Source organism: Vicia villosa, unplaced genomic scaffold, assembly GCF_029867415.1.
Source record: "Vicia villosa cultivar HV-30 ecotype Madison, WI unplaced genomic scaffold, Vvil1.0 ctg.000534F_1_1, whole genome shotgun sequence".
In the NCBI taxonomy this organism is placed as follows: domain Eukaryota; kingdom Viridiplantae; phylum Streptophyta; class Magnoliopsida; order Fabales; family Fabaceae; genus Vicia; species Vicia villosa.
In genome coordinates, this window is record NW_026705246.1 from 540803 (window position 1) to 556603 (window position 15801).

Below are 15801 nucleotides of genomic sequence, written 5' to 3' on the forward strand. Positions count from 1 at the left end.
ATGGAAGATTTGACAACTATTTTTATCAATTTCATATTTACTGCCAACAAATAAAAAAATAACGATTGTTAAAACAAGCACAATATTGAGATTCCAATCACCACATTGCTTCACTATCTGTGGGGTCACTGTCAAAAGTGTGGTAAAACACCCTTATGTAAGTCTGGGCCTTTTGTTCTTGTTTAAAGTTATCCACAACAACTTGATTCATCAAGGAAAAAACTGGGAACATGAAATTATTGACAACTTCCATAGAATCAATACCTCGAACCTTCTTTTCATTCTTGACAATAAAGTCTCCTTTCTACTCTTCCATAATAGCCACTTTCGCAGAACCCTAACAAACGATAAACAAAGTACAAAAGGAAAAAAGACGTTGTTTGTTACCTTTGAAGAATAGTGATTCCTAATGCACATGCGAATCTAACCACCAGAGCACCGCGAGGAGTATTGGAACAATAACTAGCAATAACAAAAGATGGAGGCGAAAACAGGAAAGACAATGAGAAGATCTCTCGCTCTCATAGACCACATAAGCGAAAATAAGATAGTGTTCACCCTATGATCTCTATATATTGCTTGATTGACCATCACACAATCAACACTAAAAGACATAAGGAAACATTCCTATACCATCAACGACCTTGATTAAACCTCGATTTATTTAGTTACTCGAGTACCCTAAAAAGGTCATTTTTGCAGTCACACCTAGAGCCACGTGCCCAGTTTGCTATGCAAAACATTGTGATTACAAGACATGCATTTAATATGCATGTTCCTAAGACCATCTGCTCCAACTCAACAAACTCCTAATATTCCATGAATCGACGACTAACCCGTGGAGCGTACAACAATGTTAGAGCACTACTAGAAAATTCTCTTTTAGTGACCGAAAAATTCTGGTCATTGTAGTGACCGAATTAACCATCAAAATTTGATATTCATGATTAAATTTTAACAGGTCACTAAAATAAATTAACCACCGATTTAGAGAACAAAAGACGGTCACGAAAAATTGTTTTAATATACAATTTAATTTATATATAAAAGTTAGAGATCGAAATTTTGGTCACTAATATTTTTTATTTTCTTTTTCTATTTTTAATGCTCTTTATTATGTTACTATTTCCTTTCTATATTTTTTTAAGAATTTAATCCTCTTTCAATTTTTACTAAAAATTTCATTTTTTTTATTGTTCTAACAAATAATATATTTATTTAAAAATATATGTATATATGTTTAAATATATAATATAACAATATATCTTAAGTGCTGTAGTGGCAAGGTCTTAGTAAAATATGCGGATGTCACGAGTTTGATTCCTAGGTAGCACAATTTTTTAATTTTATTTTATGAAAAAGAACACTAAAATTGGTCACTAAATTTAGTCACAAATTCGCTCGCTAAATTCGTCACAAGAGCTTAGCGACTAGTACTTTTTCAATCGAAAATTAATGGTCACTAAATCGGTCACCAAACGCTTTAGTGACCAATTTTTAAGTTTTTTCGGTTTTTAATTCGGCCACTAAAAGCAAATTTTCTAATAGTGGAGGGAGGACCAATAATGCCAATACCCGCTTCACTAAATACCAACAAGGACTTAGGGGGGCACTTTTTCAGGCCGACCACATACCCGAAGGATAAGGCCCAATTGTCTGGCCCATTTCGTAGTATCCATCCAACGTTTAAAGGAGCAGGTGATACATCACCAACGAAGAGTCACTTCATCATAACTACTAGTGCACCTTACAGTCAGATCTGATCAGACAATTCCCGCATCTCACGTCAGGCCAGGCGGTCTACCATATAAAAATCCAAGGATGCACCATTTTAGATATGATATCATTACCACTTTCAAACTACATCTTTATACTTCACTGACTTGAACTTTAGATTTCTAACTTAGCAGGTCCTCCCACCTTAGTGCCAGAAACTCTCACCATCACATCAAAAGAACTCGTTACTTTCACATTATATATTTCTCGTTCCTACTCGAAACACCTTCAAACAATTGAATTAGTTGTATTATTAATGTTAATATTAATATTAATATTAATATTAATATTGATATGACTTATCATGAGGTTTAAAGCCGATTTCCCTTGTGGTACTTGATTAACATCCTGAGACATGTTAACTAACCTCTTAACCTCTTAATTGTTATCATTCGAATTACCATTTTGTTTAGTATATTAATTGAGAGATTGCTAATTCTTTACTTTGATGGATTAACCATTTTTTTCAGTTCTTAAACATATATAATTTTTAATATTCAAAAGAAACTATACTTAAATTGGTTTTTCTAGACGTGCCAATTTATTAATAATAAAATATATCATTATCGATAAATAATCTCAACGAATGATCTAGGAATAAAATTAAATCATTTTGGATGCCAAGTTGACATGTTTGTTATTTAAATTATTAAAATTTGATTTACTATTAAAATTCTGATTAAATAAACTTGAATAACTAAATTAAATGATAAGAAAATAAGACTACTTGTATAAATGCTAAATTCAAAATAATTGTAAAAAAATGCTCAAAGACTTTGAATCCTAATAGAATGGATGTTTGCTTCTTATGGCCAAATATAATTAGAAGAAATAATCTCTTTAATCCTGATTTTAATCTCTCTATTTATAATACATGTTGGGGCTAATAGTAGTTAACCCTGTAATATGAGCGTATTTTGATTATTTTCCACCATTGTCAAATGCAGGTTTTGGCAACGGTTTTTTAAAAAAAACCGTTGTCAAAAGATAGAGAGAGGGAAAAACAAAATTCACTAACATTACAGAGGTGAATTACTATTAACCCTACATGTTGCATGCTAGTCATCACATGAATTTTTTAACTTGACTGCTTCTAAACTTCCTAAACAACTCTCTCTTTTGTATATGTATCTATTTTAGTATTCACTTCTTTATCTTTCAAAATTTTAAAAGAATAAACAAACATGTCATTGTCATGAATCATAAAAGAAGTTATTTTTTACAAGAAAGGAAAAGATGTTAGCATTGACTGGAAATATTGAATATGTCCTTTCAGAACAATTAAAGGTAGAAGACAATAAAGGACCTTTTTCTGATGCTATAGAGAAAAGCAAATATATATATATATATATATATATATATATATATATATATATATATATATATATATATATATATATATATATATATATATATATATAATTAAAGATAGCGAGTGGTGATTAACCATGATTCTCTCATTAGAAAATTTATCGAATACACTTTTCCTCCAACAAGCAGTGGGGGATCTTGGGATACAAAAGAGAATATGTCAATTATTTCCACAAAAAATCAGTGGAAACGTGCATAATTGAAAGTGGTTAACATAATAATAGCACATGAAAGCAAAGTGGATGCTTTTACCGACATGCGTGTCTATATATAAGCAGTAGTAGAATAAAATGAATGTTTTAGGAAAAAAAGAAAAATAAGTACTAGTAGACAGTATTTCCCATCCTTTTGTTTTCGTACTCAGGATAAGGATGACTTTAGTCTAGTCTAGAAACTAAAATAGACACGGGCCGATATGTATATGCCAAGGGAAGCAAAAACAAAAGTAGTAAGATGTAATAAGATGTTTGGTGTAGCTTTTCCACTCCCCCACCATGAAAATAAGAAGGTACAAATAGGGTCAAGACGACAGCCGTGACAAAACGATTTTGACAGATGTTAATATTAATACTGTTATCACCATTTTATATATCAATAAAAATTATAATTAATTCGCATTGCGACAACTGCAATCAGTATTACTACATCTATACCAATCAAAATCGCAAAAACCTTTATGCGGCTATGACGCAACTATGACCGTTTTTTAAAATCGGGATATAAGGTGTAGTTTTGGGACTAAACACACGCATCTATTGTATTTCCGGGCTACAATGTTTTATCTCTATTTTTTTTTACGGAGTTAGTCAAAATTGTAAATCTATATTTTTTATTAAATTAATTTTATAAATAAGTTAAAAATAATATATAGAGTAATAATTAAAAAAATAATAATAACTTTTCCATTAAAAAGTAAAGATAACATTTATTATAAAATAAATTTTATTTAATAAAACTACCGTTATTTTAAAACGGATAATCTTTGCACACAGAAATAAATTAATTGTGACAGAATTTGTTTTGACAATGAACTTCGGGAGTAACCCGTTAGATTATGGTTGAGTTTTGGTGTTATTAACAAATTTTAACGGGACGCTAATAATGTTAAGGTGACGTGACACGCTGCTTGTTTTGTTTTGGATTTATCTCAACTTTTTCTTGTTTGATTGAAACACTGTACTTATGTTTATTTATGGCACATGCTATGTTTATAATTTAGATAGAGTTTTAATAAAATATTTAGCTTTATTAGAAAAAATCATTTGAATTACTGTTAAAATATATTTAATATTTGATTAATAAAAAATCTTAAAATAAAAAATTTACAGTGATAAATAAAAAATTCTTGTTGTCCGTTTTAAACTGCACTAGAACTAGATATAAACGAAAAGGGTTCAGCGGTTTCGGCTTCGCTCGTCATGCTATGATATCCCAAAATATCACCCTTCCCGCTCGGATATAAACACAAACATTTGGCATACATAACTCCCGTCCTTCCCCATTTCCCCAAATTACAAAATGAAGTATGTTTTGATCACCGGAGGAGTAGTAAGCGGCCTCGGCAAAGGCGTCACCGCCAGTAGCATCGGCGTCGTGCTTAAGGCCTGTGGCCTTCGCGTCACTTCCATCAAAATCGGTTCTCACTCTCTCTAACTAACTACCTTTTCTCTTTTTAAGTATATTTACGACTGTTTCGTAACGTTCACCTCTTGTCAAAACTTTTTGCGCAGATCCGTATTTGAACATAGACGCTGGCACCATGTCTCCCTTTGAACATGGAGAAGTTTTTGTTCTTGATGATGGCGGAGAGGTTTTGTTCTTTTCCTTATGTACATAAGTACTATTTTACAAGCTTCAATTCGAATTAGTTATGGTTATAGAAGTGTTTATTTTACTTGTTTGGCTTTTGACTTTTAAAGGTTGATTTGGATTTGGGAAATTATGAGCGTTTTCTTGATGTCACGCTTACAAAGGATAACAACATCACCACTGGGAAAATATATCAGGTGCATGCTTGTTTCATTTCTGCTATGGAATTAATTTAATACAGTACTACATTTTATGCTGGTTTTTAGCTAACTGTTGTTTTTGGTTTCTTGTGATCGTTATTATTAGTCTGTTCTTGAGAAGGAGCGTAAAGGGGATTATCTTGGGAAAACTGTTCAGGTAATACACCATATGTGTGTGTGCGAGCGTGCTATGTATATTTACTTGTTGATTGATTGCTGGATACTTTGTGTGGATAATACAGAGTAGATTGCTGACATTGTTGGCGTTTTTGATGAAATAGGTGGTTCCGCATATCACTGATGCCATCAGAAATTGGATTGAGTCGGTTGCTGTGATCCCAGTGGATGGAAATGAAGGCCCTGCTGATGTCTGTGTGATTGAGCTTGGAGGCACTGTGGGTAAGATTTTGCATAACCAATTATGCTTTTGTTGAAAGCTGCTTTATGCTTTTCAAACAGTAATGTTTTTGCTTATCTACAGGTGATATTGAATCTATGCCGTTTATTGAGGCTCTGCGGCAATTGTCCTTTCAAGTGGGTATGACAAAAGCATATTTTGCTTTTAGACTAACTTTACTTACTATTTACTAGAACAGTTTTTGTTTTTAAATAATCAACATAATATACTTTTAGTCATTAAATAATCAACATAGTATAGTTTAATCAACATGATATGATTCAAGTACTCAAGTAAGTGTGAGTTTTTTTTTGTGCTTGGTGGTATTGATGCAAATTTTATTTAAGGTCAATCTAGACTTCTAAAGTTGGGAGAATTGTCTCTAGATGAAATAATTAATCTTATTAAAAGTGCTTTTATGGATGTTGAGAATGCTGGTGATGAAATTGGTACAAGTACAGCTAGTATTAGCAGTCAATTGAAAAAAGTCAAGGGCCAAGACTTCTTTTAAATAGGATTATTGCTGTTTTGTGTTAATTTATGACATTGGCTTGGGTAAAAATACGTAATTTTAGTGTTGATTTTAGAGTGAAAAGAAATATTTTGATATGGACCATATAAAGGTAAGTGTTTTTTATTTTTATTATGGTCACTAGTTTCTCTTTGCAAATTATGATCGTTCTGTACTGATATAGTTTTATACTAATAATGGAATAACAATATATCATTTTGCAATTTTCAAATTTCATATAGCCATGGAATGTCATCTCATCTCGATAAATAACATTTTACTCTCATTATTTCTTCTCAGGGCCTGACAACTTCTGTCTCATCCATGTTAGCCTGATACCAGTGTTGGGTGTAGTGGGGGAGCAAGTACTACTTCATTACTTGTGTATTACAGCTTCAGATTTTTAGATATTTTTCTCTCATGTTTAGTGTAATATTTTTCTTCCAGAAAACAAAGCCTACACAACATAGTGTCAGGGAACTGAGAGCATTGGGCTTGACCCCTCATCTTTTAGCAAGTCGCTCTGCTGAGGTATATCATTGCACTAGTTGGTGCCTAGATGCATTTAAAATTGTTATAGTGTGTAATAGTGGTTGCTCCAAATGTCTTAAGGTTGTGTAATACTGCATAAAATTTTTGCTTACTCATACGTTCTTTGCATGCACATCATACTGCTCTTTTCTTTTTAGCCATGTGAATATTGATGTTGATCACAGTTACAAAACTCAGGCTCCACATTTAGCAACAAACATAATAATTATCATTATTTTGCATATGGTAGTCTAGAAATATTTGTTGTATTTTTCATCCCAAGTCTATTTGACTTTCGAGTTGGTTAATCTATTACTCATTGGATGAAAAACTTCAATGACATATTCTTTTCGGATCGACATCTAATGTGGCCTTTTTGAAGGTCTGCAAATGCATATGAACACACGGGCAAAGTTTTAATCTTTATTTTTAAAATTGTTGCTTGTGAAACATTTTAGAAGTTGATCAGAAGATAATATTTCTTCTTGCTCGGTGGACTATACTAGCACTAATACATTGAGTCCTATTAAAAGAACTGCAGTGAGCTTTAGTAAGGGTAATGCTAGGATGAATACTGTTATTAGAGTGAATGTTTGTGATATTGGGCCTTACCTTGCACTGTCATAAGAAAAGGTACTGTGTCTGTGGAGGAAATCTAGATTCTTGGTAAATCAATAAACAGATTGTTGTTAAGATCAAGGTTGAAACTCAGTGCTATTTCAAAAGTTACTTGTGTGTTTATGTGGATTTGACAGCTTATGTGCACTGATTTTGCTCTTGCTTCTCTTTTGAGATTATGGTCTGACAATCAAGTGGCTCCATTTTATAGGATTATTTCTTCAATAATTGTACATTTAGGAGAATACAGTGGTTAACTGAATTCATCTGCTTATGTTCATATTTTTTCTCACGAAGTTAACTTGCTGTCACTAGCACAGTCGCTATAGCAGCTATAACCCCTGAGTGGCGCTGTGCCATGCTCAGACGGGTTGGAGCATTCCAGATTGGTGTATTGGCTGCTATAATGGGGATTGGGGAGGGAAGCAGGAGTGTTTAACGGTGGAAGCAAAGTGGAGTGGCTGCTACAGCACATAACTGGCCAAAAATGATTATGCCCTATCTTAATTTTAGACTCATTAAAACCAAAATCCCTCTCTTCTCCTACTCTACAATATGATTTCTCTCTTCCACTCTTCTCTTCGTCTCTGTTTCTTTTTTTTTTTGTGGACAATCTGCTTCTGTTTTTTCTTCTTCTTGACTTCTTTGTATCGGGGAGGATGAAGAGGACTACAAATTTAGTAGCGAAGGAAGTGACATTGAAGAATTAGATTTTCATGATGCTTAAATTTTCATTTGAGTTTTAATGTTTAGTTACTAAATTTTAGAGGCTTAACTTGTTTTTTGCCTTGAATTTTTTTGGCTTTTACAAGTATGTTTTTCTTAAGACTTGTGGCTTTTGTTTTTAATTAAGAACAATAAATGAATTTTGAGTAATTTATGTCATTTTCCCAGCAACTATGTGTATTAATATCAACATGTATAATAATTCCTTAATGCATCAAATAGTGTCTGCTCCACGCTTCTTCTGCTCTGCGATCCGAGATTGATAACTATATTTTCAGCGCTGCTTAAATATTTTCTTCTGTTTGGACAGTTGTGTGTTGTGTGTTCGATGTTTATATTGGTTAGCTAAAATACTGCTATTCAATGTGCAGCCTCTGCTGGATAGCACTAGGGAAAAACTCTCACAATTCTGCCATGTTCCAGTAAGTTTTCAGTGAATTAAGCTTGTTTTTATTTTTCCAGGCAAGCTTTGATTTGTTAGTTATTGATCTGTATTTTATGTATATTTTTTTTTACAGATTAACAATATTCTGAATATCCATGATGTACCAAATATTTGGCACATTCCCCTGTTACTTAGAGTGAGTGTCTAATTAAATTTTAGTGCCATTGAATCTTGGCTACTTGTATTTTGTGTAATTGTTTTCCTCTTAATGTCTGTCTGGCTTCTATTTTCAGAATCAAAATGCCCACCATTCAATTTTACAGCAGTTTAACTTACTTAGGTGAGTTTTTGATTTGTCTTTTATTTACATAATTGGCAAAAGCTATGCAGTATCACATGTATAAATTTTGTAACTGGATGAAGCTTGATGTCAGATAAAATCCCACACATAAATTTTGTAGCACTCTAGATATATTGACTAAGAAAAGGACAGGCAAAAGGAATCTGGATCACATCCCTGGGCTGTCTTCTGGTTGAAAAAATTTGATCAATTTTCTGTTACAGTTTTAATGCTCTTCATCGTTGAAGGGCCCTAATAAAAAACTACAGTCCCTTCCGTAAGTGCTACTACAGTATATCATTGTGGAGACTAAAAAACTGCTACAGTATTTCAAACAGTGGCTCACTCTTTCCAGCACCTCTTAATACACTATTGTTAATCATGCTCTACATATTGTCTTTTCCCTGTTTTGATTGATGAGAAATATGAGATGTAGCCCAATAATAAAGAGTGCGTTGATTACATTCTCAACGGTAATGCAATAAATAACTGTAGCATTTATCTTCCAACCGTCCCTTGCATCCCGTCAACTTGAGGCGATCTTATCATTGTTCACTTATGAATAACTGTAGCACTTGTCTTTTGGTTAGTGGGTTGATCTTGGAATTGTTCATTTATGAAAATATACTTTGAATGTCTTGAAAGTCTTTTCAGTTGTTATTTAAGTTTCTGAAAAACTATATAGTTCATATGTGGGAATTTCTTAATGATTCAAACTAACAATTAAAATCTGAACAAAATCCAATCACATCATATGTTGATCATAATTGGGAAGGTCCTTCTGGATAAGTCATTACTTGTTTTCCATTCCTTTGTTGAAAAATTTACTGATAATCAGAAACATTAGTCAGTCTCACTTTTAAATTCCTTTTCAGCCGTGCTACGCCTCCTGATTTGCAGCAATGGACTGAGATGGCTGAGAGCTATGACAATCTTACTGAATCTGTTAGCACTATATATGCTGTTTACAACATCTTTCTAAATATATCACAATATTTTATGCATGTGAATGAGAGCATTCTGAACTTTACAGGTTAGGATTGCGATGGTGGGAAAATATGTTGGTCTAACAGATTCATATTTATCCGTTGTAAAGGTGAGCTGATCTTTCCCTTGATATTCATCCCAAGAATGGTAGGATAGCAATATCTGTTGTGGAAATATTGTTTCAAGATTAGTGTATTTACTATATAGCTAATTAGCTATCAACATTTAGATGATATCATTTCAATTTTTCTTTAATTTTTTTTTTCTCTGTCGGGTTCTTTCCATAAATTTATGTCATATTTACTAGGAATAATCTGAGTTTCAAATTTTTGCTGTATTCTTAAAACTGCTATCACTTATTGGTTTATGCATGCTTTATTTTATAAAATCTAAATTCTAAAGTGTACATATATTTGGATTTTAGAGTTGTTTTATTTATTTTTTTGACAACAGAGTTTTTATTTGTTCTAATGTCATTGACATATACTGAATAGTTTGATTTTTTTTAATGCCTGTTTATTTAAAGGCCCTACTGCATGCTTGCGTTGCACGTTCAGTGAGACCATCAATTGACTGGATTGCAGCTTCTGACCTTGAAGATGAGAGTGCACAATCTGTAATGGTTTCTTTTAAATTGCATTTGAAGAAATTCAGTTGCTTCTCATTATGCAGGTAGTCAGGCTTATCTCATTTTATTTTGTGGTTTTACTCTTTCAGACACCAGAAGCACATGCTGCAGCATGGAAGACTCTGAGGGTAAGTTCACTAGAAGCTCATACAGTTTATGGAAGTTTAGTCTATTCTATCTAGGAGGTAGTAAAGTGGAAAATGTTGAGCCCTTTGAATTTTAGTTATGTGATTCCGCTAAATGCTAGACGATTTTTAGTTGAGAAATAAAAAATGAACATATTTTCTCTATGCATTTAATATATATGATGAAACAGCTGGAATTTCTGTGATGAAATAGCATTTTTTAGAATTTAGATTGGGGTTTAACTCAGTCTCAATAAACTGACTTGTAAACATTATTCAGTTCGTATCAATATTTAAAGTGGAACTCTCATCAGTTAGCACACACCCTTTACGCCCAAGACTGACCATCTAGAGTGTGATTCGATTGGCCTAATAACAAGTGGCCTTATGGATCTTGGATAGACTCATTCATATTAAAATTTTGCTGAGCATGCTCAATCCCTCAAAATTGGCTTGTAAATACTACTATCCAATGTGGGACTCTCCACATGATTAATACAACACAAAGAAGGATGTTCTGCTTTTTAACCTGTAATAGCAACCAGTTTTTAAGGGAATTTTTACTTGCAGAGTGCTGCTTGTGTCTTGGTTCCCGGAGGATTTGGAGATCGTGGTGTGAGGGGTATGATGCTAGCTGCCAAATATGCCAGAGAGAACAATGTTCCTTACCTGGGGATTTGCTTGGGAATGCAAATTTCTGTAATTGAGTTTGCTAGATCAGTAAGTAATTTTCTGTTTATTTGGTATTTGGTTTTTTATGACTGCATTCTTTTCTTAGTAATTCAACTTTCATTCTTAGGTTTTGGGCTGGGAAAGAGCGAACAGTGTAGAGTTTGATGCCCAAACACCGAATCCTGTTGTAATTTTCATGCCAGAGGTAGGTATACATGTCTGCCTCCACCCCATTTTCCAATTCATTTTGCTTGTTGTAATGTCTGCTAGTCAAAAACAGGGTTCACGGACGCATATGGGAAGTACCATGAGACTTGGATCTCGAAGAACACTCTTACATACACGTGATTGTATCACTTCCAAACTGTATGTGATGTATCTATCTTACTATGCAGTATTTTTAACGATAAATGAATAATGAACATGTTAAATATCTCTCTTTTCCATTAGATAACTTTTTTTCTAGCAGTATCTACATATATTAAATCTCAGGCTCCTTGTTCCTTGGTCTGTCTGGTTGTTCTGAAGGGCACGTGTCAATAATGATGTCTGGTTGGTTGGTGACCAATTGCTAATCTTCATCGGAGAATGGTTTGATTAAAATGAATATTCGGACTGGTTAAATATGTTCTTTTGTGATATTACATTTCAAATGTGATTGTGATTCAGTTCTCCCTTCACTGTAGATGGGATTTCAAGGGAAAGGGAAGGGTTGGGCTGGGTGGCTCAATTCTTGAATTCATTGATTCTTTGTGTGCTGCATTATACTGTTCAGTTGCTATAAGATTCCAATATGTAGCTGCTTTTAATGATAAGATTATGTTTTCAGCACTCATTTTGTGCATGTCAATATCTTTGCACGTTCCTAATTGCCAGGTACGGAAGTTCCGAGTACGTGGATGAACGGCATCGTCACAGATATGAGGTTTGTCTATTAACCTTCTTTTTTGGTTACTGTCTGTTGTAGAAACAGGTGTAGTAGTCTTCAAATTTTGCATTGGCATTGTTCAGGTAAATCCGGATGTCATTGAAACTTTAGAAGAAGCTGGGCTAAAATTTGTCGGCAAGGATGAAAGTGGAAAAAGAATGGAGGTATTTTTTCTTCTCAGATATGGTTTGGAATTTGGATGTTAAACAATATTGACAAGAACTGTAGTTGACTACCTGGCAGTTTTAATTACACATGGTAGCATTTGTTATCCTGCATTTGTGATTCTAAATTTTACTGTTGCACAACATTCATTTCCTTTATTGCTTAGTTGGCAGTTTCAATTACCCATGGGAATATTTGTTACTCTGCATGTGTTTCTCTATTTTACTCACATAATTCATTTTTTTTATTGCTTGTTTTTCTCATTTTCTGCATGGGGAATGGAACTGTTTTCTTGATTTTAAGAAATGCTCTCTTGTGCGCAGATCTTACAGCATCCAAGTCACCCATTCTATGTTGGCGTACAGTTTCATCCTGAATTCAAATCTCGGCCTGGGAGACCATCTGCTTTGTTTTTAGGTACACTTCTCACTTATGAATTAGCATTTGATATCTCATGTTAGAACATCTGCTTTATATTTAGTTACTTTTCAGTTTTCACTTATAAATTATTCCCATAGTTTCAAAATGTCCGTTTCAAATAATAATTTATCATCCATCATCCATCTCTGTTTTGATTATGTCTACTCTATTAAATATTATGATGCTGCACCTTGATTGTAGGTCTCATATTGGCGGCAACAGGGAAGTTGGAAGAACATATCACAAGTATTCATGAGAATGGAAGCTGATGTACGATTCTTTACTATAGGACTCATTCCTACATTACTTTTCTAAGTTAAATTGGCTCTCTTAAGGGAAAATAGTTGGGAGGGCAAGAAAGAGGGAAGTAGGAACTGAAGGAGGAATGGGAAATTCTGAAGTATAGTATGTGTGCAGCTGCCTCATGCTTCCCTAGGTTGGTTCTCATTCATATCAGTTGCAAAGGAATATTACTTGCATCTTGTCCATTAGTTCATCATCACAAGTGTCCTTAGATTAATAATTTTTAATATTGAATTAACTTAATAATAGAGCATATGCTAAAAGGTTGCAAATACTGGTATATCATCTGCCGTGACGTAATGAAAACAATCACTGCATCTAGAGTTGTAACTTTGTTGAGCCAAGTAGATCTCTACTTTCCTTGGTTGATAGATTCATCACTTGGCCACACTTGGCTAATAGTATGGCCAGACCTTTTCCCTTAGCTGTATAGCTTGCTGTAGAAGTAATACAAATATCATATTTTCTGATATAACATAATTTGTCTCGTCATTTTCAACTTTCATTGCAGAAAATGAAAGTATTGACGATTGTTTGATGTGCATAGAGGTCTGGAGCAGAGCTAATTTCCTCGTCTACTCTATATAAGGAAGTTACTTTTTATTTCAAAGCTATTAATCAGCCCGACACTTTGGGATTTATATATAACGACAGTTTAAGATTGTTTCCTTATTCACTTTACCATGCCCTAGATGTACGTGGTCTTTTTCTATTTATGTTTGCTAATTAAAATTTTCTTTTCAAAAATTGTAAGTAGAATTAAGGACTGATACACGTGTATTTGATATTTTATTTCCCTAGAATTGTGTTATTTACCCGCCGTTTCATTATGGTGATTCATTAAGATAAATGAAATTGTTTGAAGATAATATTATAATTATGTGTTATGGTTGTAAATGTTGTCGCATAAATTTGTGAGTTATATGACAATTTTCCATTTTTTTAAATATTGAAAGTATGTTGTAAGAAAGTTGCACCCGAAGAGTTTAAAAGAAAATTAAGGATTTACACCTTGAATGCTATGATCAAGGTTATTTTTTGGTTAAAAAATGTGATGCCATTTAAGTATAGGTTCTTTTGTTAATTTCATCATCATCATTCAAGCTGAGTTTTTACGGATTTCGTCGTCCATTCATTAGCATTTTTGACAATGCACGGGAATTCCTTAATTTCTTCAATGTTAATGAGGCATATGAACAATGTTCAAAGAAAAAAAAAGAAGGGACATGAACAAGTAACTAGTGACATATTCTTGTATATCGTTCTTAAAGTACTGCATTTACCTGCTTATTGTAATGAACTATGAATAGATATAGATTATATAAAAATAACATGCAAATCGATTGTGCTGCTATCTCTTTTTGGATGATAAAATCAATCATTTTAAAAAAAACTAATTGGTAACAAAATCCCGCTGTACTGTCTTCTCTCATATTTAGAACTAAAAAGTTCTATTGACCATGGCATCAAAAATTAAAAAAAAAAGAAAAGAAAAGAAAATTGAAGTTGATTGCAGAAAATAAAAGAAAGTAAATTTGCATTGTATAAGAAAAATATGTCAATTTGTGTCTCTGCTGGGTGTTTCCTTGTTGTATTGTAGAAGAGAAATCTGGCGCTGAAGTCTCATTTGCTGATGGAATTTTGCAATGAACTCATCAGCACGTTTATCTATTCCTTGTACACAACTCTCTTGCACTTCTTCTCTAAAACCCATTTCTTGACATGCTTCAACCACATAATCATGTTCATGGCCATGATCTCCTGCATCAACGATATCACTATTTCTCCCATTGTCATATTGAACAATGTCATCATCATTAAAATCATAGTCAAAATCAACTCGTGAACTTATACACGGCAAGTGAAATCTCATGGATGATGGACGATACATCTTAACATTGAACATAGGTGTCTCATCAAAGGAGAGTTCCCTCTCAAAGTAGTGAATTTGATTATCAGGCGTGTTTGTGTGTCCGAGACGCTTCAAATACTTTGGCACAAGACGCAGCTCCGTCGCTAGCTTGCGCCTAAACACAGCACTTTTTCTTGCCCACAATAATGAAAGCCGCAGGATGTTCCATGCCTTACGGCCAACATTACGGTTGTTCAAAGACATGGTGCTGTTATCTTTAACTATATGCTAAAATGTGATTATATTAATGCAGGTGAAATACAATGCGAGGAAGAGAGAGTGTAGTAGCTATATCGAGTGAAGAAGAAACTCTTTCTGAAGATGCTGAATGTTGATGATGTATGGAAATTGATGGTTCTCTTTTATATGTAAAACAAAGATAAAATGATTGATATATTCTGAGAATTTAGGACGCGTAGCGTGGTGTGAGAAAGAGACAGTATAGTTTTTGTCAGTTTAATGTATCGATTTAAAGTGTGAACTGTGATCGGAGCCCAAAGACAAAGTGCCAACTCGCTAAGGACACGTATTTACAATACGCGGTTGGAAACAACCTGGAACATTACTTCTTGTTCAAAAATAAACATTTCTTGAAAGCCAATATAAAATGTTAGTAAGGGTTATTTTTGGAAATTTTGATGTGGAAAATAGAGATGGGACCCACGGTCACATGAAATGAAGGTTGGTTTTAGTTGGATTTTGTTGGTGCACAGTTGAACGCCGTTTGGACTTGCTTGATTTCTAATTAACGTCACAAACGATAATAATATTCTGTGTTTTTAAACACACAGTTCAGAGACTTTAAACAAGTAAGTAAACGTTTGCTTAATGCCAATGGTCTTAGGAAGCTACTACTACCGTTGTATTCTGGCCCTACTGCCTAACAACCGCTCTGCTGTTGAAATTTCAAAGAAGCAAATAATTTTTCATATTTTATTTGCTATATCAAATTTTCAATTTTATAGAAGGGTAACCAATAACTCACTTTTTTTTAAAC

General features: G+C 33.4%; 2 protein-coding genes across 2 annotated transcripts; one reads left to right on the forward strand and one right to left on the reverse strand.

The window, feature by feature from the left end:
• The first annotated feature begins 4515 nt into the window (after window positions 1–4515).
• On the forward strand, window positions 4516–13589 carry LOC131629182 (uncharacterized). Its single transcript, XM_058899976.1, has 23 exons — window positions 4516–4783; window positions 4878–4957; window positions 5067–5153; window positions 5263–5313; window positions 5438–5555; window positions 5638–5694; window positions 6365–6429; window positions 6512–6595; window positions 8311–8361; window positions 8458–8520; window positions 8618–8664; window positions 9540–9609; window positions 9698–9760; window positions 10178–10267; window positions 10369–10407; window positions 10975–11124; window positions 11204–11281; window positions 11357–11442; window positions 11953–12001; window positions 12088–12168; window positions 12493–12586; window positions 12791–13025; window positions 13404–13589. The coding sequence occupies exons 1-22, from the start codon at window positions 4666–4668 to the stop codon at window positions 12856–12858; spliced, it is 1689 nt and encodes a 562-aa protein (XP_058755959.1). The 5' UTR covers window positions 4516–4665; the 3' UTR covers window positions 12859–13025; window positions 13404–13589.
• A 794-nt stretch (window positions 13590–14383) lies between these two features.
• LOC131629183 (uncharacterized) lies at window positions 14384–15225 on the reverse strand. The gene has a single exon (XM_058899977.1). It carries the CDS (start codon window positions 15006–15008, stop codon window positions 14451–14453), a length of 558 nt encoding a protein of 185 aa, XP_058755960.1. The 5' UTR covers window positions 15009–15225; the 3' UTR covers window positions 14384–14450.
• Window positions 15226–15801: the final 576 nt, after the last annotated feature.

Bases quoted from the DNA above. Each gene is read 5' to 3' on its own strand.
- LOC131629183 (XM_058899977.1), bottom strand. From the start codon at position 15,008: ATGTCTTTGAACAACCGTAATGTTGGCCGTAAGGCATGGAACATCCTG.
- LOC131629182 (XM_058899976.1), top strand. From the start codon at position 4,666: ATGAAGTATGTTTTGATCACCGGAGGAGTAGTAAGCGGCCTCGGCAAA. The intron at 10,268-10,368 runs GTAATGGTTTCT...TTACTCTTTCAG, and splicing joins AAGATGAGAGTGCACAATCT to ACACCAGAAGCACATGCTGC. The intron at 12,169-12,492 runs GTATTTTTTCTT...TCTTGTGCGCAG, and splicing joins AAAGTGGAAAAAGAATGGAG to ATCTTACAGCATCCAAGTCA.